Source organism: Oryctolagus cuniculus, chromosome 13 (genome assembly GCF_051225735.1).
Source record: "Oryctolagus cuniculus isolate XC-2025 breed Fujian yellow rabbit chromosome 13, ASM5122573v1, whole genome shotgun sequence".
NCBI classification, from domain to species: domain Eukaryota; kingdom Metazoa; phylum Chordata; class Mammalia; order Lagomorpha; family Leporidae; genus Oryctolagus; species Oryctolagus cuniculus.
The window spans coordinates 52,761,860-52,784,830 of NC_142879.1; the positions used below are offsets into that span (position 1 = coordinate 52,761,860).

A 22,971-nucleotide genomic window follows, 5' to 3' on the forward strand; every position below is an offset into this window, starting at 1 on the left:
ATCCTTCAGACATAAAACATCCTTCAGCTTCCTAGGCAGCTTCAGCTCCAGCTTGCTAGGCAGGTAGCTGACTTCAACTATCCAAGTAGATTAGCTCCTTTTAGGCTTTGAGCTACTGAAAGAATCTTATAGTCTAGGCAATAACACACTGAAATGAATTTTTCTTCTAGCAGTTTTTTCAACAAGCAATTCTAAATGCTGCAGTGCAAGCCATAGTTCCCTTATTCTATTTTCTTGGGAAATCAGAACTATGTTAGATAATGGTACTGAAGGTACTGCATTATGGACTGTTATTGTGCAACCAGAAAATATGTGTTTCTTTGGCAGGTCAGGAGAAGTTCACTGGTTCCCACAATGACAGTGGGGCCAAGGAGGGAAATTTGTTTCCTCTCCTGGTTTCCTCCAGGAATCCCCAAAGAGACATGGACATTACAATGCTTACAATTCCCAATTCATACTTGGGAGTCCAGGATATAAAACTGTCACATGGCAACAAGGCTTACAATAGCCAAGAGTAAAGACTTTCTTGCCAATAATAAGAACCAGTGGTTTAATGGCCTAGTTGGAGGCAATCCCAGTCACTGAAGTCCCTTATAGTGAAAAAGTTGCTTTTCCAATATCTTCCATGGCTGGATGGCTTAGAATAACAGCCCTGACTAGGCATTCTTCCAAGTTCAAAAATCGAAGTTTATGTTTATGATGATAGGACTCAAAATGTAATGGTACTAAAAGCCAGAGATGGCATTAAAGTACCAATGTTAAAAGTGCCATGGATTCCAGTATATTGGAACACAATAGGTTGACAGGGAGAACAAAGAGTCCTTAACAACCTTAAAACTAGGTAAAGTGATCTTATGTAAGTACTAGAGGAAAGGCCTCTACCTGGCCAAAAGTCAGGATCTTCTGTCACACAGTCATGGTGAACTGTAGCCACTGTCTTATTGCCTCTATCCAGGACACTAACACCATCTAACATTTCCTGAGTGTCCTCTATGGTAAGTACTGTCTTACTCAGGAATTAATATTATTGTAGTCATTGTAAAAATTAATATACTACTACATTTATTTTTTAAAATTTCTATGTATTTGAGAGGCAGAGAAGGAGAGAAACAGGACAACCCCAACCACTGGTTTACTTCCTAGATGCCCACAATGGTCAGGCCAGGCCAGGGCTGGAACCAGGAGCTGGGAATGCTAAATGATAGGGACTCAATTACTTTGGGCCACCTCAGGTGCTTCTCAGGGTCTGCATTAGCAGAAAACTGAAATCAGGAGCTAGAGCGGTGAGGAGTCAGATGGGTTAATAGATAGTCAGGGGATCCCAATGGAATTTGGGGTGTAAAATATTTGCAAAAACAAACCTGCCACCTTCCTTCCTTCGGAATCTTCCAAATTTACCATGGAATAGCAATGGAGCACTTCCTGAGCTCGCAGCTTATTGTGAAAATAAGTTATCTATCCCACCCTTAGCAGGCCAGACAGGAAGGAGAATTATAAATGAGGTCTTTTGATGGTTTTTGTCTCCTCCTGGTCACTGAGAATGCCAATCTGATTGTCAATTTTTTTCCTTCAAAATTGTACTTAAAGCCTACTGATACTAGTCCCCTTTGAATTTTCCTCTCTTGGAAGCCCCCCTCCACACCACAGGAGGTCCTTGATTCTAATAAATACTTTTAAATCTCTTTGCTATCTGCTTGGAAATTCTTCTTCCATGTGAGACAAAGAATTGAGGTAACAATAATTTCTCTGCTGCCATTTTCCTGTAACAGAGCCAGGAATCAAGCCCAGGTTTTCCAATGTGTTGTGGGAGTCTTAAATGCTTGATGAAATGCCCACTCACACATTTAATTTTTAACACAATTCAGTGATTTAGTTATGGAATTATTGTCCCCATCTATGGTTTAGAAAACTGATGTTTTAGATAGTTAAGGATGTTACACAATGTTGTACAAAAAATAAATATTAGTGCTGAAAATTCGTTTTCATGCTGCAAGATACTAACTCTCTGATTTCAAGGAAGTATGGTTTTCTTTCTTTCTTTTTTTTTTTTTTTATTTTTTGACAGGCAGAGTGGACAGTGAGAGAGAGAGACAGAGAGAAAGGTCTTCCTTTGCCGTTGGTTCACCCTCCAATGGCCGCCGCAGCCGGCGCGCTGCGGCCGGCACACTGCGCTCGGCACACTGCGCTGATCCGATGGCAGGAGTCAGGTGCTTCTCCTGGTCTCCCATGGGATGCAGGGCCCAAGCACTTGGGCCATCCTCCACTGCATTCCCAGGCCACAGCAGAGAGCTGGTCTGGAAGAGGGGAAACCGGGACAGAATCCGGCGCCCCAACTGGGACTAGAACCCGGTGTGCCGGCGCTGCAAGGCTGAGGATTAGCCTAGTGAGCCGCGGCGCTGGCCGGAAGTATGGTTTTCAGTGTCTTATTTTCCTCCACTGTTAGCTTTTGTATGAACAGAGAAGTATTTCTCTTTGAATTAAAAGAACACAGGACTAGAAAATCTAATTTGAGTCTCTACATCTGATTTCTATGTAGAATGGTTTAAAGAGCATTGCTTAGCAGGTTTCTTTTTGCACTACTTTCCCATTTACTAAAAGTGAGTATCACATTTTATGTTCAGATGTGTTGACCAAGCAGACTACTGCTGCTCCAGGCTCCCCCCAGCTCCCTACTCTCAATCATATTCATGATGATTCCACATTCATCAGAGGTATTTCTCTCTTCAAATGGGTCTGATCACTCCTGCTACATAGAGAACAGAGCATGAACTCAACCAAGCTTCATGGCCCCAGTCCCTGTTCACTGTCCAGTTCAGCTTTCTGCCTGCTATTCCTGAATGCTGGCTAGTCTCCACACCATGGAAATTACAGCTGGTTCATTTTGGTCATTTTGAGAGATCGAAAATCCTTATGTAGTGTCCATAGTCATCTCTAACCTATGTGGTGTGTGGTGATTCCAACAAAGTATTGGTCCACCAGTATCACATGGCAAATCCCAGGTCTTTGTCCACTGCTTTTATACCAACATCATGTGAAAGTGTTGTTCTTTTGAGTTCTAGGAACGAATAACACTTTGCCATGCATATCCTCTCTTTCTTGTGCTTTTAAAAATAATAATATACATGTTTACTTTTACATGTATAGAATATTTAGGAATACACATGCTCTCTTTACTGTCTACTCTTTGAGAGTCTACTCTTCTGAGACTTTTAAGTCACATGGCCTCATAGCAAAGTACTGTAGAAACACATTCAGTATCCACCTCCCATGCCCTAGCTGTGTCCCTACCTGAGCCTGCCCAATACCCTTTCACTAAGACTGAATGTGTTGTGGTGAACCTAGTCCAAGTTGGTGAATGTTTTCTCTATCTATCTGTCAGTCTCTGTCTCTCTGCCTCTCAAATTAAATGATAAATATGTAAATTAAATGACATTACCAGTTAAATAAATAAATATGTAAAAGTAGTTTTGGCTTCATTGCTCTGAATGATAACTATACCTCTAATCCCCTGCTTGGAAGAGGTTTAATGATGTGTTTGCAAGCTTTATCCTCTTCCTTCTGGGAGTATTATTATGTTTACATAGGGTTCCCTCTACACATTATATTCATTTTTGGAAGTGATGTCAATGAAAATGATTCAGTTCGTTTTTCATTATTCTACGATGTCAGATGTTTTTTTCCCACAAAACCACACACATTGACACCTAAAATAGATTAACACATTCCTTTTACACCAACCTCTTCACTTCATTTTCAGAATAGGTTGCATGCCTCCGGCAATGTGACAGCTCTCAAATCTACACAGCTCTACTCACCGAGCCTGAGAGAGACGCTCATGATTTGATGGCGTATACTGTGAAGGGCCTTCTTTCTGATTTCCAGACTTTAAGTAACAGGATCTAATTTCCCCTGTAAGGTCACAAAATTTCATCAAAGAATATTTCACAATTATTTGTATACAATCATTCAGCTTTTGCTACATTCAAGTTAAAGGCCTCATTTTGGACTATTCAAATAATCACTGAAACTCTAGGCCCATTCTTATCCTTTCTCCACAGAATGTGACTAACAGGAACAAGAGGGACATCCAGAGAAATTTTACTAAGAAAACTTTCTTTCTAATCTCAATTGCCAAAGGACTTTTCTGTATCATCTCTTAATTCACTTTTTTATATGATTTTTCTTTTCATGTTATCAGCGTGATATGTGGTAGCTACAACCACGAGTTGGTGTGGGGCTTTTTGTTGTTTTTTTTGGAGGGGATACATATACATGAGTACCATGAGCAAAACAAGGCTCATTGAGCAATGCAATTTTGAGTGGTGAACCACAGGAGACCATCCCTGTCCCTGAATATGCAGATGAGTAAGCACCACAGCACACTACCAGAGTGTCAGCCTGTTAATGTGGAAAAGCAATGGACTGAATTCATTTGCAGAGTTAAATTAGCTCTAATAAAGGGATACAGGGTATTGAGGTGTGGAAATCCATTCCCTTTATAATGTAAACAGTCTCTTCCCAGAAGAATTCTTAAGAATAGCTTCTTCATGGGCACAAGAAGCATAATCAACCTTGTGCATGTGAGCAGCTGGAAGAAGGCCCTCAATTCAAAGGTGGACTCTACCAGAAAAACATTATAGAAGCTTTGATAGATGTGCTAATATTATTCTTATAACTTGAAAGTATTTGTGTGGATGCAAAAATACTTAACAGCTATAAACTTAACTATCTGGACTCCAGATAACCTAACCACACAATTTATTATCTAAACCAGGATCCTCTGAGAGTAAACTATCAAGTATTACTTGCTCTATAAGTGAGAAGCCAAGACCCATCCCAGAAAAACTAGGACCTATATCCATTTCTTTGGAACTTTAAACATGTCAATAATGATTCCCCAGGCATACTATTTTAAACTCTTTTTATAAGAAAGCACTGAAAAAAGATGTCAAGGTCATATTTTTAGTATATATCCAAGAGATATTTACTGGGGTATTGGGCATTGCCCTCCTGAAGTTTATTTACAATTGCAAGAAAGAAAATATCAATAAAATTATTATTATTGTAAGTAAATAAATAGCTACAGGCTGTAATACTATCAAATAAAGAAATGGACAGGGTATTAAGGAAGTAAAGAAGAGAGGAACCCGATTGTGTGTGAGGAAGCTAGGAAAGATTTTACTGAAAAGCCTACCTTAGAACTAGGACCTGAAGGATAAATAACATGCAGGCATAGGGACATAGCACCTGCAAAGGCCTGGAGGTGGGAGGGAATACATGCTGTTCTAAGAATAGTATGTGGGCAATCTCAGGATTAAAGTTTTACATTCCAAAGTCAGGTACTCAGTCTAAGGGACCATGTAGAATCCCAGGAAAGCTGCAAGCTTGTCCCCTTTTTGCTCATTAGTAAAACACTCTCAAGACTCACCATGTTCATCAATGAAAACATGCATAGCGTCCACAGACATTTCTTCCTGCACAGATGTTTCAGGCCCACTGATGACTTGCAAAACAGAGCTATCTTGTTGGGAAGTTACCCTGTAGATGATCTGTCTTTGTCTATTGCCCTGGAAACTTAACATACAATAAAAGTTTCAGAAACAGTTAGGAATTCCTCCTTATCCTTCATACAGCATTAAAAGAAGCAGCCAGTGAATGAGGCTGTCTCCTACTTCACATCAAAATGAAGCTAAGCCGGCGCCGCGGCTCAATAGGCTAATCCTCCACATAGTGGCGCCGGCACACCGGGTTCTAGTCCTGGTCGGGGCGCTGGATTCTGTCTCGGTTGCCCCTCTTCCAGGCCAGCTCTCTGCTGTGGCCAGGGAGTGCAGTGGAGGATGGCCCAAGTCCTTGGGCCCTGCACCCCATGGGAGACCAGGATAGGTACCTGGCTCCTGCCATCGGATCAGCGCAGTGCGCTGGCTGCAGCACGCAGGCTGCGGCGGCCATTGGAGGGTGAACCAACGGCAAAGGAAGACCTTTCTCTCTGTCTCTCGTCTCTCTCTCTCAATGTCCACTCTGCCTGTAAAAAAAAAAATATATAAAGCTAAATAAGTTATCCTTACAAGGCCGTGGTCCTGGGAGGTTGAGTGAACATGGGGCTCGTACAAGGATGGTCTTGACTTTGCAAGTCTGGTTTCCCTTGCTTGGAATTGTGTCCACTGGGTTTTTCACTTGCCAAGATTTCCTCCTTTTTCTCCTGGGAGCAATTATCTGAAAGATATTCCTTGATCTGTTAATGTAATGTGAAATAAGAAATGAATATGAAAACTCTTGGAGAAAAGTAACTGAAACCAAAACAATAGACAGTCAAAGTAGCTCCTCTGAATTCAAAATATTTTTAAATACGTTTTCATTTTACTAATTATGAAAGTACATAAGTGCATTTGGAAAGCAGAAATGTGTATATGTTTGAGACATGTTGTTTAGGCCTCTACAAACAGCATCTATTTACATCTGGATTTAGGGACTCCTTTGAAATAACTCAGTGACGGCAGACTCGCTTAGGCAGGGATAACCCATTTAGGTCACATGAGCATGAAAGGTTCATAACTCAGAAATGAACAGTCTCAGATGACAAAGAGAAAAATGATATAAACAAAGGTGGCTGTTTCTAACAAGGTCCCATTCACCATTTTAAAGCCTAATCATTGTTTCTTCTCGCTCATTCTCCAAATCTAAATTTTCAAGCTAAACGTAGAATTGGTGCCTTCATAAAGTAGATTGTGGGTAAGCATAACTGATTTTGAACTGCATGCTTAGCACTGTGGAGGACACAGTAAAATTCAGCTCCTACTCCTTGCTCTGAGGATATTTCAAGATGAATGTGAATTCCAAGATCAGTAGCTACAGAGTTGGTTTTGTTTGGTATTTTAGAATTCTCTTTAAACCACAGACCTAAATAAAGGTCTCACTTGCAGCACTATGCAAAACGGAATATGGCCCTGACAGTCAGTACTTCCCTGTCTGTGGATACAACAGCAGCCAATTTTTAGGTCAGAAGGGCTGTTGTTATTGTTGACCAAAGATACGGAAAACTACCTCTAGGCAAAATGTTGGCCCTAAAGCTCACAGGCCTGGGCCTGAGAGAACAGGACTGAGTGGTTGGGACCAACCAGCCCCTTCTAAGACACCATTAGGAAAGACCATTAGGTTCTGCCTTGGTCCTCAAAAAATGAAACTGTTAGTGTACACAGGGTGGCACAATTCTCCTGGTTATATATACAATTGGCCCTCCACATCCACATATTCCTTGTCCAACCAACTGCAGGTTGAAAATATTTGGGGAACCCCTCTGGGTTGGTACTGAATAGTGATACATCTTTTCATCTTGCCATTATTCCCTAAATCATACAACATAACAACCAGTATTTACATAGCATTTACATTGTATTAGGTATTAGAAGAAATCTAGAGATTATTCAAAGTGCACAAGAGGATGGGTATGGGTTAGATGCAAACACCACCCCATTCATACAAAGGAATTGAGTATCCACAGATTTTGCTATCTGTAGAGGTTATGGAATCAATTCCCCAGGGATACTAAGGGAGGAAGGTATAACAAAGTTTTTTCATCCATAGACCTCAATTAATAACAGGAAATCACTGACATCTATGTGAGTTTTTAGATTTATTTATTTTTAAAAATGTTTTATAGTCAATATATATATTGACAGAGAAGAAGAGAGACACACACACACACACACACAGGGAGACAGAGACAGAGACAGAGACAGAGACAGAGAGACAGAGATCTTCTATCCTGTAGTTCACTCCCCAAATGGCTGCAACAGCCAGGGCTGGATCAAGCTGAGGAGAGGAGCCGAGAACTATATCCAAATCTCCCACAAGGATGGCAGGGACCCAAGTGGGCCAGCATCCATTGCCTTATTATATTGTACTACATTGTATTACATTTATTACATTGTATATTATCAAGAAGCTGGATCAGAAGCATAGCAGTGGGAACCAGCACTGTCATTTGGGATGCCTGCATTGCAGATAGAGGCTTTAACCCACTGTGCCACAATGCCAGCCCCTCTAAATAAATCTTGAAAATAAATATTCTCAATACATCTGTGAAACTAACATAAGAATTTATTTGGACAAAAAGGTTTGCATTTCATTTGACAGCTTGTCAATATAGAAGTTTTCAGTTTTCAAGAAACACATTTATGAGAAACAGCTATCGTAACAAAACAGCTTTAGTCAATGATCATGCCTCACAAAAAAAATCACAGAAAGGCACATTTAAGACAGTATTCCCCTTCACACTACATGTATTTAGATTCATTTGCTCACATCTCTTTCATCATATCTTGGTCTCTCCTCCTAAATGTATGTATTAATGGGGCCGGTGCTGTGGCACAGTGGGTTAAAGCCCCGGCCTGAAGCACTGGCATCAAATATAGGCACCGGTTCCAATTCCAGCTGCTCCTCTTCCGATCCAGCTCTCTGCTATGACCTGGGATAGCAGTGAAAGATGGCCCAAGTGCTTGGGCACCTGCACTCACACAGGAGACCAGGAAGAAGCTCCTGGCTCCTGGCTTCGGATCGGCACAGCTCCAGCCGTTGAGGCCACCTGGGGAGTGAACCAGCAGATGGAAGACCTCTCTCTCTGTCTCTACCTCTCTCTGTAACTCTATCTTTTAAAAAAAAAAATGTATTAATTACATAGGTCAACATATAGACTATTTTTTCCTTTCTCCCTTTAAACATTTACAATAATATTTGTATATAAAACATAGTATGCATACATTGTATAAAATTAAAAACTAGAGAAAGAAAAAAACTTAATGAACTCTTAATCATGCCATCCTGACATTACCAATAGAGCCCATTAATACATATCACACCAGTTTTTTTCCCTAGACACACACTTTGTTTTATAAAAATGAAGCCATAATTGTTTTAGACCTTCAAATTTATCTTAAAATATCATAAATATTTAATGCTATTAGGTATTCTATACCATTGAAAGAAAGATAGTGGTTATATAATATTACATGAACACAGTAAAATTTACTTAAGTATACCTCTGTTGTAAAGTTAGATTGATCCAATTTTCTATATTATAGATAATTCTTCAATTAGTACCAATACATACATTCATAATTATTTTCTCAGAAATTTATAGAAGAGACTGAAATATACATGCACAATAGCCAGACAATATATGTAAACACAGAACTGTGACCAAAAATCTATCTCAACCAGTTAAGAAAAATAATCTATTATCTATAATAACCAGCCCAGAAGGTCAACATACTATATATAAGTCAGACTTATAAAAAGTTGAAAAATTGGGGCTGGCGCTGTGACATAGCTGGTTAAAAGCCCCGGCCTACAGCACCCGCATACCCTGTGGGCATGGATTCAAGTCACAGCTAATCCACTTCTGATCCAGCTCTCTGCTAATGCACCTGGGAAAGCAGCAGAAGGTGGCGCAAACCCTTGGTCCCCTACTTGCACGTGGGAGACCTGGAAAAGCTCCTGGCTCCTGGCTTTGGATCAGCTCAGCTCTGGCCATTGCAGTCATCTGGAGAGTGAAGCAATGGATAGAAGGCCCCTCTATCTACCTCTCTATATATAACTCTGTCTTTCAAGTAAATAAAATAAATCTTTAAAACAAGAAAGTTGAACAATTGTTTCTAGCAGGCAATTCCATAAGGCAAACAATAACCTTTCAATGATTAGTACCAAATGGCCAGGGTTTGATTAATAACTGATGACATGGGGTGGGTATATGCCACAGTGGTTAAGGCACCACGTGGGGTGCCCTCATCTCATATAGGAGTATCGAGATTTGAGCCCTAGCTCTGCTTCAGGCATCCTGTTAATGATACCCTGGGAGGGAGTAGATGATGGCTCAAGTACTTGGGTCTCTGCCACCCACATGGGAAAACCAGATTATCTTCCAGGTTCCTGGCTTCAGCCTGGCCCAGTCCCAGCTACTTCAACATTTAAAGTAAAGTAGTAGATGGACAATCTCTCTCTCTCTCCCTCTCGCTCTCCCTCTCCCTTTCTCTTCCTTTCTCTACCTTTCTCCCTCTCTCAAGTAAATTTAAAATAAATCCAAATTTAAAAATTAAAAAACTAGATGGTAGAATAGGGAGGGAACTTACTGTTCTAGTCTAGGTGAAGATAGTTTAAAAAAAAACACATGGATAGAGCACAGTCTCAGGGAAGAGTTAGGGAGAGAATGGCAGAGGAAACTGCACACAAATTAGAGGGACACTGTGGTTCTACATGGAGACCCCAGCAGCCAAGAGCCAAGAGCCTTAGCACCAGTTCTGGAGTGAGGTGAGACCAGAATGCAACAAATAAAAATATGGTGGAAAGCCTTAAGAACAGACTAAGTGAGGCAGAGGAGAGAATAAGCGAGTTAGAAGACAAATCTCTAGAAATGTTACAGTCAGATAAAAAAAAAAAAATAGAAGAAAACTAAAAAACAGTGTCAGAGATTTGTGGGATGCTTACAAACAAACCCAACATATGGGTCTTGGGAGTTCCTGGAGGTGTGTAAAGAGAAAATGGATTAAAAGGCCTTTTTAGTGAAATAATTGCAGAAAACATTCTCAATTTGGAGAAAGAAAGAGACGTCCAAGAACAAGAAGCACATAGAACTCCAGGTAGAAATGACCAGAAAAGATCTTCACCATGACACATTGTAGTCAAACTTTCTACAGTAAAACATAAAGAAAAGATCCTAAAATGTATATGAGAGAAACGCCATATTACTTTTAGAGGATCTCCAATTAGACTCACAGCTGACTTCTTATCAGAAACCCCACATGCTAGGAGAAAATGGTGAGATATAGTCCAAGTCTTAAGAGAAAAAATAAAACTGTCAACCCATAATATTGTACCCTGCAAAGCTCTCCTTTATGAAGGAAGGTGAAATGAACACCTTCTATAACAAAAGAAATTTTAAGAATTTGTCACCACTCATCCAACCTTACAAAAGTGCTTAAGGATGTGCTACACACAGAAACACAGAAACATGGTCATCACTATGAAAGAAGGTGAAGGCAGAAAGTCTCCCAGTAAAGGTAAAAAGGAAATCCAGAGTAAAGAATAGGAATGTTTATGGAAAAATCAGAGCCAAGTCATTACTTCTCAATAGTCACTTTGAATGTAAATGACCTCAACTCTTCCATTAAAAATGCAGCCGGGCGGAACTGATAAAAAACTAGACCCATCTGGTTGCCGCCTAGAAGAAACACATCTCACCAAAAAAATAAACACACACTGAGAGTAAAGGATGGAAAAAGTTATTCCATGCTAACAGAAACCAAAAAAGAGCTGGCATAGCCATACTAATATCAGACAAAATAGACTTTAACACACACTCTTTTTTTTTTCTTTTTGACAGGCAGAGTGGACAGTGAGAGAGAGAGACAGAGAGAAAGGTCTTCTTTGGCCACTGGTTCACCCTCCAATGGCCGCCTCAGTCAGCGCGCTGTGGCCGGCGCACTGCGCTAATCCACAGCCAGGAGCCAGGTGCTTCTCCTGGTCTCCCATGCGGGTGCAGGGCCCAAGGACTTGGGCCATCCTCCACTGCACTCCCAGGCCACAGCAGAGAGCTGGCCTGGAAGAGGGGCAACTGGGACAGAATCCAGCGCCCCGACTGGGACTAGAACCCAGGGTGCTGGTGCCACAGGTGGAGGATTAGCCTATTGAGCCGCGGCACCAGCCTAACACACACTCTTAAAAGAGACAAGGAAGTGCACTATGTGGTGATTAGGGATCAATTCAACAGGAAGATGTGACTATAATAAATTTATATGTACCCAATTACAGGGGACCTAGTTATTTAAAAGAAATATTAATGAATGTGGGCCAGTGCTGTGGTGTAGCAGGTAAAGCCATCGCCTGCAGTGCTAGCATCCCATATGGGCGCTGGTTCGAGTCCCAGCTGCTCCACTTCTCATCTACCTCTCTGCTATGGCCTAGGAGGGCAGTAGAGGATGGCCCAAGTCCTTGGGCCCTGCACCCACATGGGAGACCCGGAGGAAGCTCCCGGCTCCTGGCTTCAGATCAGTGCAGCTCAAGCTGTTGCAGCCATCTGGGGAGTGAACCAGCAGATGGAAGACCTCTCTCTCTCTTTTTTTCTCTCTCTCTCTGTGTAACCCTGACTTTCAAATAAATAAATAAATGTTTTAAAAAAAGAAATATTAATGGATGTAAAGGGAGATATAGATTCCAATGCAATAATAATGGGAAACTTCAATACTCCACTTTTAGCAATGGACAGGTCAACCAGACAGAAAATCAGCAAGGAAATAACAGATTTAATTGACACTATAGACCAAATGGTCTATATGACAGATATCTATGGAACTTTTCATCCTACAGATGCAGAGTACACGTGTTTCTTACCAGTGCATGGAATTTTTCTAGGATAGACCACATGCTGGGCCATGAAGCAAATTTCAGCAAATTCAAAAAAATCAAAATCATAGCATGTATCTTCCCAGCCCACAATGGAATGAATCTGGAAAGTAGCAACTCAGGAATCTCTAGAGCATATTCAAACACAATGGAGACTGAAACAACATGCTCCTGAATAAACAGTGGGTTATAGAATAAATCAAAAGAGAAACCAAAAAATTTCTGTAAACAAATGAAGATGATAATACAACATATTAAAACTTATGAGATATAGCCAAAGCAGTGTTAAGAGGAAAGTTTATAGCAATTGGTGCCTACATCAAGAAATTGGAAAGGCACCAAGTAAATGAGCTATCAATGCATCTCAAGGATCTAGAAAAACAACAGCAAACCAAACCCAAAATTAGTAGGAGAAAATAAATAATTAAAATTAGAGGAGAAATCAAAAAAATTGAATAAAAAAATACAAAATATCAGCAAAACAAAGAGCTGGTTTTTTGAAAACATAAACAAAATTGACACATCATTGGCCCAACTAATCAAAAAATGGAGAGGCAAGATCCAAATCAACAGAACTAGAGATGAAAAAAGAAATGCAACAACAGACACCACAGAAATAAAAAGAATCATCAGAAAGTACTACAAAGAGCTGTATGCCAACAAACTAGGAAACCTAAAAGAAATGGATAGATTCCTGGACACATACAATCTACCTAAGTTGAGCCATGAAGACACAGAAAACCTAAACAGACCCATAATCAAGACAGAAATTGAATCAGTAATAAAGGCCCTCCAGACAAAGAAAAGCCCAGGACAGGATGGCTTCATTGCTGAATTCTACCACACATTTAAATAAGAACTAACTCCAATTCTTCTCAAGCTATTCAAAACAATTGAAAGGGAGTGAATCCTCCCAAATTCTTTCTATGAAGCCAGCACCACCTTAATTCCAAACCTGAAAAAGATGTGACAGACAGTTTAACAGATTTGAGCAGCCATTGTCACTGTCAAGGAACAGGTTTTTTTTTTCTTTTCATACTATTTGTTGAACTCTTTCCTTAACATAGAGTTAATTATATGTGTACAAAGATAATTGAAAATAGATCTTGGTAAAAAATAAGAGTGGGAACAAGAGAGGGAGAATGAAGTTTGTAACTATAAAGCTGTATAGTTCTGCATACATTACTTCTAAGTGTACAGTTTAAAAACTTGCCATGGGACCCAAATCCATTAAGCTGGGCAGTAAAAATGCCATGTTAAGTGCCGAAGTGACCATATTAAGTGTTAAAGTGGACATATAGCTAGGATTAAGTATTAAAGTGATCATATAAATAGGATCAAGTGTCTATTAATAATAAAGGAATAAAAAGGAGAGAATGTTCCAACATGGGAAGCAGACCACACAGCAGACTCATAGAATGACAATCACTTTAAGTAGCACTCAGACCTCAGAATCCGCCCTTAAGGCATCCTGGTTTGGCTGAAAAGCCTATGAGAGCATTTCAGACATGGAAAGCCAATACATTGTGGCAAAAATGTATTTCTGCATGAAGGATCTCTGAATGAGACCCAAGTGGAAAGAAGTGGCCATCAAAGAAGGATGTATTTTTCTCTGAAGGGAGGAGAGAACTTTCAGTTTGCTTATGGCCTTGTCTAAACACTGACAGAGTTTGTTGATTCAAAAGGCTTCCATAGCCTTGGCAGCTCATGTCAAGAGCCTTGGGTGGTCACTGACATCATACATAAGAATGTTAAATGTTAAATTAACAACAGGAGTCACTGTGCACTAACTTCCCATGCAAGACCTCTGTCCTAAATGAGTTGTATTATGAAAGTCAACTGTAAAACTTGTTCTCAAAGAGTTTATGTGTGTGTGTGTGTGTGCAAATTGTTGATATCTTTACTTAGTATAGAGTTGGTCTTCTGTGTATAAAGTTAATTGAAGATGAATCTTAATAGAGAGTGGAACTGGGAAGTGGATAGGGAGGAAAGGAAAGGGTGGGAGTGTGGGTAGAAGTGTGGGTATGGTGGGAAGAATCACTATGTTCCTAAAGTTGTAGTTATGAAAAGGATGTTTGTATTCCTTAAAAAACATAACACACACACACACACACACACAAAACAACATTTCTTGGGGGAAAAAAACTAGTGGTTTCCCTGAGCTTTGTTCCTGCTTCCACCTTCAGATTAACCGGAGGAAAGCCAAATATACGTCCCCAGTGGAACGACAATACACGTGTTGAGCCTTCCCTTCTTTCTACTATCAAGCTGTGGCTCACCCCTGTCTTTAAGTTTCTGCCAAGACCAAGTGATGATGTTGGCCACCCTTGATTTAATAAGGTCTAATAGCCTTTGCTTGTCCTTTATGGGTCATCTTCATTTATTTCCTCAAAGAAAAATAAAGCTATATTAAACAAACAGGGTTTTGAAGGCTTTTTGGGAAGTGTGTGGTTGCCACAGACTTAAATTTTAGGACATTCTCGAGGTCTGAGGATAACCCTAGAACCTTCTGTGGCAATGACCTGGACTGGATGTTAAGAGTATGTGGCACTCAGAAATCAATGCTGCAAAGCATGGCATTGTGGCCTGCTAAGCACGTGGGTTCAAGGAAAAACTGAGGGTCTAGGCCTCTCTGTTCGTCCCTCATTTCCTGCCCCAAGTACAGGGAGGGGCTCTTTCTGAACATCTCTTACCTGGCTGAAAAAGAGCTTCTTCCAGGAGGAAAACAACTGTCTTGGACTCCCTCCCCAAAACCTCACTAACCTAGGAGGTACCTGCTCAAAGTTCTCCTCATGCCAGCCCAGACAGACTTTTATCTCTTCTCTGCAGGCTGTCATCTGAGAGGCTTTGTTTGCAAAGTCAGCTCTGCATTTATTTACCTTGCCTTGTCCCCAGCTTCCACAGAGCCTAGAGGAACTTGCTCCTAAACTATTATGTGTTCATTATGTCCACTCTTTTTCTCTAAAAATCATTTACTCTGCCTCTAGCACTGCCCACACCCTCCACTTCCCTCTTCTCTGTGAAGAGTATTTAAGACTCAACTGTCCGGCACTTCTTTGAGTTGCCTATTTTGTGTGTCTCCTATGCACACATACAGTTTAATAAATTTGTATACCTCTTCCCCTGCTAATCTATTATTGATTTATTTTAGCAGACTCAATTATCGAACTGCCAAGGAGTACAAAGTTCTTTCTCTTCCACAAGTATCTTAGAGAGAATTGAGAAATCAGGTGACAGACATGTGGCAGAGTGGACATGCATTCCATGTTGGAGTTCCCAATTTGAATCCTGGCTACTCCACTTCCTATCCAGTTTCTTGCAAATGGACACCCAGAGAAACAGCAGGTGATGACTCAAGTAGTTGAGTTCCTGCCAAACACATGGAAGGCCCAGACTGAGTTCCAAGCTGCTGGCTTCAGCCTGACCCAGCCCTAATTTTGGGAATTTGGGGAATGAGTCAACAGAAGATCTGAGTGTGTGTGTGTGTGTGTATGTTATCTCTTTTCAAATAAAGTAAAAATAAATAAATATTTAAGAGAAAATTGAGAAACCACACATCTTTTTGCAATTGGGATCAGGTCCAAGCATCATCCTACTATTAGTCAGGAAAAAGATGGGGAACATTCCTTAGGCTGCCAGTATCATTAAACATTGTCATGTTTTATAATTTATATATTATATTTACATTTACATAAATATAAATAAGTTCCAAAATTGGACTTTCGGATTACAATAAATTATTCTTTAGTGATAGAAGAACAGAAGATAGCACCAATATTAAAAAGACATCAGGTATCACTGGAAACTAATTTTCTGCCTTTAGCATTGACAGCCTTTCAAGAACTAAAGGACTTACTACAGTATTTCTTCCTTCCATCAGTTAGATACCTCTGTCTTTTCCTGAAAAAGACCTATTATAGGTTATCCACTCCAACTCCTCCCTCCCTACTGTACCTCCGAGTTCCACACAAACCAGCCTGTCTATTCTTCTCCCTGGGAAACCTCACAGAACCTTCTCTCCTTGCACACCACTTCCACTTGGAGTCTAACACTGCTTGGAAAGATCACAGGGTGAAACTCAAGAGAACAAACCATATAAATCCTATATATGGCCAGATGGGAAAATAAGAATAAGTTAATCAAGTACCAGGACTTTAGGAAACTGAATTCTCACAGTAAGTCTGTAGCATATCATTATTCCTGCTTTATGGAAGAAATTGTGAACCAGTGGATTTGGTAAGATGACACCACTACTCCCACCTCCCCAAGGAATTGCAGAACCAAAATGTAGCTCTGGACTATCTGGTCCCAAAGTCAGTGTTCTATCCACCAAGCACATTTCTTCCCAGAAAAACACATCCTCTGATCCTCTGGATCATGGCTGTCAAATACAGTAGCCAAAGATACATGTTGACACTTACATGAATTAAAATTTAACAAAATTAAAAGCTCAGTTTCTCGTAGAAAGTTCTGTTGGACAGTGTTGGTCTAGACATAGGATCCTTCATACTTATTAGGGGAACTCTTAAATTTTATATCTCAGAGCTACCCCTGCTGAGATGTACTGCCTATGTTTGTTAAAAAGTGTAATTGAATCAGATCAAATAGCTCAGAGACTCCAGTATGGAGCCAAAGGAGCCCTTGATTATCCCAGAGGGCAGAGAATGGCTAGCAGCAAAGAAACTGTCCTAGTATGGGGAAATGTTACAATCTACAGCAAAGAAAATGAGCCATTGGACACAACCACTACAGCCAGCAAGCAACATTACAGTACAGACACTATTATCTTAACAGAGAAATACTCGGACACAATATACCCAAAAGTCACAAATCACAGAAGCTTAAAGCTAAAAGACTTTATAAAAACTCCAATTCAGTAACACTATCTTATTAACAAGGAAACTGAGGTCCAAAGATATTAAGTGACCTGAAAATAAATGTGTCTTATCATCATACAGGACATGTCATTATATTTTTCTGAGGAGGGACACTGAAATGAGGCTGCCTGAATCAAATCTCAGTTCTGGTATTTCTTGAACTTATTAAACTCACTTGTGAAAATCTCTGAACTGCATTGATAGAAACGAATGATAATTGCAATCATAACATAAGGTTATTTGAGGTGGGAGTTGATTAGCATAATGTTATTTCAGGAGGGAGTTGATATGAGAATAACTGATTTATTAAGCTGGGGACACTTCTGAGAGGGAAAGTCAGTGCTATTCATAATTATGTTGGTAAAAAGAAGTTCAATGAGGACCATCCCAGGCACTTTAGTGGGCTGTCCACTCCTGGAGTAGCTGGCTCAGTGTCAGACTTTAATCCTCTTCATGTCAACCACTTTCAGGTGGAGGGAGCTTTCCAATTCACCAAGAAGATTGGGGTACTTGCTATACAACCACTCTAGTTAATATATGTAAAGTACTTATAACAATGCTTGGCATAAGTCAAGAGCTGTAGAAGTGTTTCTTGTTACTATGTTTACAACTTGACATCATTAGGAAATTCTGTTCTGTGTAATAAAATTCAGCAAGAAAAGGAAATTCACTTAATAAAAATTTGCTTTATGATCAACTTTCCCAGAATGTGTCTATTCTATAAAGAAAGAAACATAAATTATTGTCACTATAGCAAAATAGAATTGCTTATTTCCCTAAGAATAAATAGTATTGCCTTCTATAAAATCCAAAAATTCACTATGCCTTAAATCTTCTAGTAGAGTAGCCACATACATATATATGCTCAACACAAAGCTTACTATTGGCACATTCAGCAAATATCAGTGGCAAAGCTAAGCAACAAATCATGGCCCAATAGGTGTCCAATTATTTGCAAAATCTAATCCCAGAGGGCAAATGACAAAGAGATGTATTGCCTTCTGTGTCATCATCAGAAATGAAAGATAGGAACCATACCTTCCTGAGGCCCACTTTCTTTGCTCTGCTGTGCTGAGACATTCATTTGATTGCATGCCACCACCTTGGAAGTGTTAATTGATTCTAACAGGGAAACAAATTCCAGGAAGTTGGACTCATTTGGTATTTGTCCTTCCTTAGCCTCTAAGTCAGACTTGGATGTTGGTATTGTTTTCTCTTTATCATTAATAACTTCTGCACATCTTTTACTCAAGAAGACATCTGTCCCACTATCCACGCTGAGCACCCGGGCATGTCTCTTTTCATGGCTGGCCTTACAAGACAATGGGTCAAGGTTATCCTGGCCTTCCTTTCCTCCCTCAGACTTGGGGGTCACATCAGATGTGACTGGGGGCACTGTTTCCCAATGATGCCTTGGGGAAGGACTTCCTCCTTCCCCAGATCCATAGCCAGAACACTGATTGGACGATGCTTCTACCTGGAGTCTTTCTGGAGTCTTTTCAGTTCTATTGCCTTCAGAACAAGTAACACCTTCTTCTCCATCTTCAGACAGTTCCAGCGTGATCACAGGAATTCTGATCTGCTCTGTGTTTGTTGGGCTGGCCACTCTTGGGATAGCTGGCTCAGTGTCAGACTTTCCACTGGTCCTTTCTGTGCCAATCAGTTTCAGGTGGAGGGAGCTTTCCAAGTCTGTCATGGAGTTTGGGGTACTGCTCATTGTAATGACAATTTTAATGGGTTCGTGCAGACTCAGTGGGTCCCCAGGTTGAGAATTATCAATAAGAGTAACAGCAACCTCACTGTCTGAGTAGTCTGCTTCATGGTTCAAGGGCAGGTCTACCTGACAGGAAGTTTCTAGCAGCTCTTCCTCAGGTTTGGCCATGATGGTATCACACTGAGGGCAACTGCTGCTCATGCTGTCCTGAGGTGACTTTTTTGGAAACTGTTCCCTTATGGAGCCCTGAGGACAATCTATAGGTTCTGGAATCAAGACTGAATTTTCACTTCCCCATGGCTGGAAAGAAACATCTGTTTCTAGTAAGTCATACTGAGACAAAGACAGGTGTGGCAACTTCTTCAGGGCTCCTTTGTCCACTAGGCCGCCCTCAGATCTGTGGCGGAAAGGGGGCTGCCCCTTGATCCCTCTTTCCTTTCCCTTCCCATTGATGAGAGTTCCAGTGGCAACGGGTTTCACCAATTTTGCTGACCTGGGTGTGGTTTCTTGCATGTGTACTTGAGAAGCAGGTAAGCTTTGTGTTTTGATACCTGGTGAGGTAGATGACACTGGCACTATAGGTTGGTCTTCTGACAGAATGACACCTGTAATAAGTAAAAAATGGCAACTTTATTAGCACCTGAATTGGATGAATAATATCCCAGAGCAAGACCACATAATTACAAAATGTGAAATATCAGCAATAAATGTCACTGGGATGCTTAATTTCAAAAATATCACTTTCACTCTGAAATTGTTCTTCAGATGTCTGTATTTGAAATAACGACTCAGGCATTTAGCTTTTTTTTGTGCCATGGTCTCAGAACACAGAGTGATATGATTTAAAGAATGTATTTAGGGGGCCGGCGCCGCGGCTCACTAGGCTAATCCTCCGCCTAGCGGCACCGGCACACCGGGTTCTAGTCCCGGTTGGGGCGCCGGATTCTGTCCCGGTTGCCCCTCTTCCAGGCCAGCCCTCTGCTGTGGCCAGGGAGTGCAGTGGAGGATGGCCCAGGTGCTTGGGCCCTGCACCCCATGGGAGACCAGGAAAAGCACCTGGCTCCTGGCTCCTGCCATCGGATCAGCGCGGTGCGCCGGCCGCAGCGCGCCGGCCGCGGTGGCCATTGGAGGGTGAACCAATGGCAAAGGAAGACCTTTCTCTCTGTCTCTCTCTCTCACTGTCCACTCTGCCTGAAAATTAACTGAAATGTGATCCCTGTTAAACATAAGAGTGGGAATAAGAGAGGGAAGAGATGTATAATTTGGGGCATGCTCGGGCTGACTTGCCCCAATTGGTAGAGTTGGAAACATACCAGGGGATTCCAATTCAATCCCATCAAGGTGGCATGTGCCAATGCCATCTCACTACTGCAAGTGATCAATTTCAGTTCACAATTGATCATAATGAAAGGACTAAGAGTCAAAGGGAGCACATAAACAAGTCTAGTATCTGCTAACACCAACCAATAGAATAAATAAAGGGGAGAGTGATCCAACATGGGAAGTGAGATACTCAGCAGACTCATAGAATGGCGGATGTCCTAAATAGCACTCTGGCCTCAGAATCAGCCCTAAAGGCACTCGGATCTGGCTGAAAAGCCCATGAGAGTATTCCAGGCATGGAAAGCCAAGACACTCTGGCAAAAAGATCTCTGTGAGTGAGATCCCAGTGGAAAGAACAGGTCTTCAAAGAGGGAGGTGCCTTTCTCTGAAGGGAGGAGAGAACCTCCACTTTGACTATGACCGTGTCTAAACAAGATAAGAGTCGGAGAACTCAAGGGGCTTCCATAGCCTTGGAAACTCATAACTGGTGCATAGGGAGATTACTGATGCCATAAACAGGAGTGTCAATTGGTAAAGTCAACAACAGGAGTCACTGTGCACTTACTCCTCATGTAGGATCTCTGTCCTTAACGTGCTGTACACTGAGGCTTAATGCTATAACGAGTACTCAAACAGTATATTTCACTTTGTGTTTCTATGGGGGTGCAAACGACTGAAATCTTTACTTAATGTACACTAAACTGATCTTCTGTAAAAAAAAAAAAAAAAGAAAGAAAGAAATTATCAATTCCCAACTTGACTCTCACTGGGATTAAACATGACAATAGGTCTGATCTGATTTCATCATCATTTAAAAAAAATCATCTATTATTTTTCACTTTATGTTTCTGTGTGGGAGCAAACTGTTGAAATACTTACTTAAGGTATACTAAGCTGATCTTCTGTATATTAAGATAATCGAAAATGAATCTTGATGTGAATGGAAGGGGAGAGGGAGTGGGAAAGGGGAGGGTTGTGGGTGGGAGGGACGGTATGGGGGGGAAGCCATTGTAACACATGAGTCGTACTTTGGAAATTTATATTCATTAAATAAAAGATTAAAAAAAAAAAAAAAAAAAAGAATGTATTTAGGTCCCATGGCCAGAAAGACCTTAGCTCTGCTGCTATCTTACAGATACATTACCTTGGGTATATAGCTTAATCGCTCTAAACCAAGATTTTTCCACTGTGGTACTAGTGACATTTTGTACCAGATCATTCTTTGCCATGGGGAACCATCCTGGGCACTGCAGAGTGCTTAGCAGCATCCCTGGCCTCTACCAACTCAATGCCAGTAGAAGCTTCGCCCCAGTCATGAACATCAAAAATGCCTCCAGATATTGTCAAATGTCTACCAGGGAGCAAAACCTCTCAGCTGGGCGCTATTACTCTAACACTCAACATTCTCATCTGTAAACCTTGCATACTCTATTACTAGGAATAATATGACATTATCAAAAACTGCATGTTCATGTTAATAGAAGCAGAAGAAGCATTTGACAAAATTCAACATCCTTTTATGATAGATATATTAAACAATTGAGATTACAGGAAAATTTTCAAAACCTAATAAAGGAATCTATGAAACATTCAAAGCTAACAACATACATAAAAATAACAGATTCAATTATTTTCCTGTAAGAACAGAAACAAGCCAATGCTGCCCACTCTCACACTATCTCAAGTCAACATTATACTAGAAATTCCAGGCAGAGTAATTTTCAGGAAAAGGGGGAGGGGGGCAGGGAAAGAAGGAAGAAGGAGAAGGGAAGGAAAGAAGAATGAAGACAACCAGATTAGAAAGAAAAAGGGAAAGTATCTTTATTTATAAATAACATCATTGTATGTACAGAAAATTGTAAGAAATTCATTTAAAAATTACTAGAAGTAATGATGAAGTTCAGCTAGTTTGTAAGATATACAACACAGATGAATCTTGAAAATATTGGGCTAATTGAAAGAAATCATTCGCAAAACACCACACACTTATATGATTACACTTACATGAAATGTCTAGAATACTGCAATCTATAGATGCAGAAAGCAGTATAGTAGCTGCCTGGGGGGTTGCAGAGAATCAAGGTGATCGTTAACTATGTGTGTGTGGGTGTATGCATGTGTGTGGGCGGGGGCTTCTTTGTAAGGGAAGGAAAATGCACTAAAATTACTGTGATGGTGGATACACAAATTTATCAATATATTTTTTAATTTTTAATTAGTTATTTATTTTTTTGCCAGGCAGAGTTAAACAGTGAGAGAGACAAGCAGAGAGAGTTATAGACAGTGAGAGAGAGACAGAGAGAAAGGTGTTCCTTCCATTGGTTCACTCCCCAAATGGCCGCCATGGCTGGTGCTGCACCGATCCGAAGCCAGGAGCCGGGTACTTCCTCCCAGTCTCCCATGTAGGTGCAGGAACCCAAGCACATGGGCCATCCTCCACTGCCCTCCCAGGCCACAGCAGAGAGCTGGAGTGGAAGAGGAGCAACCGGGACTAGAACCCCAAGCGGGACTAGAACCCCGGGGTGCCAACGCCACAGGTAGAGGATTAGCCAAGTTAGCCACGGCGCCAGCCTATTTTTTTTTTTTTTTTAAGATTTATTTTATTTATTTGAAAGACAAAGTTACAGAGAGAGGCAGAGACAGAGAGAGAGGTCCTCCATCCGC

At 40.8% G+C, this 22,971-nt stretch overlaps 1 protein-coding gene across 4 annotated transcripts in view; it reads right to left on the reverse strand.

The window, feature by feature from the left end:
* Positions 1 to 22,971, reverse strand: part of PCNX2 (pecanex 2) — a 324,088-nt gene that overhangs the window by 262,931 nt on the left and 38,186 nt on the right. For 3 of the 4 annotated variants that reach the window (XM_051821460.3, XM_008268254.4, XM_089312277.1), the window contains exons 5-8: positions 18,309 to 19,589; positions 6,066 to 6,213; positions 5,429 to 5,574; positions 3,816 to 3,909 (exon numbers count right to left, since the gene is read on the reverse strand). In XM_051821460.3, the coding sequence (XP_051677420.1) occupies positions 3,816 to 3,909; positions 5,429 to 5,574; positions 6,066 to 6,213; positions 18,309 to 19,589 (1,669 nt within the window). Of the gene's footprint in view, positions 1 to 3,815; positions 3,910 to 5,428; positions 5,575 to 6,065; positions 6,233 to 18,308; positions 19,590 to 22,971 lie in introns of all 4 variants that reach the window. The other variant, XM_089312276.1, reaches the window with a different exon arrangement.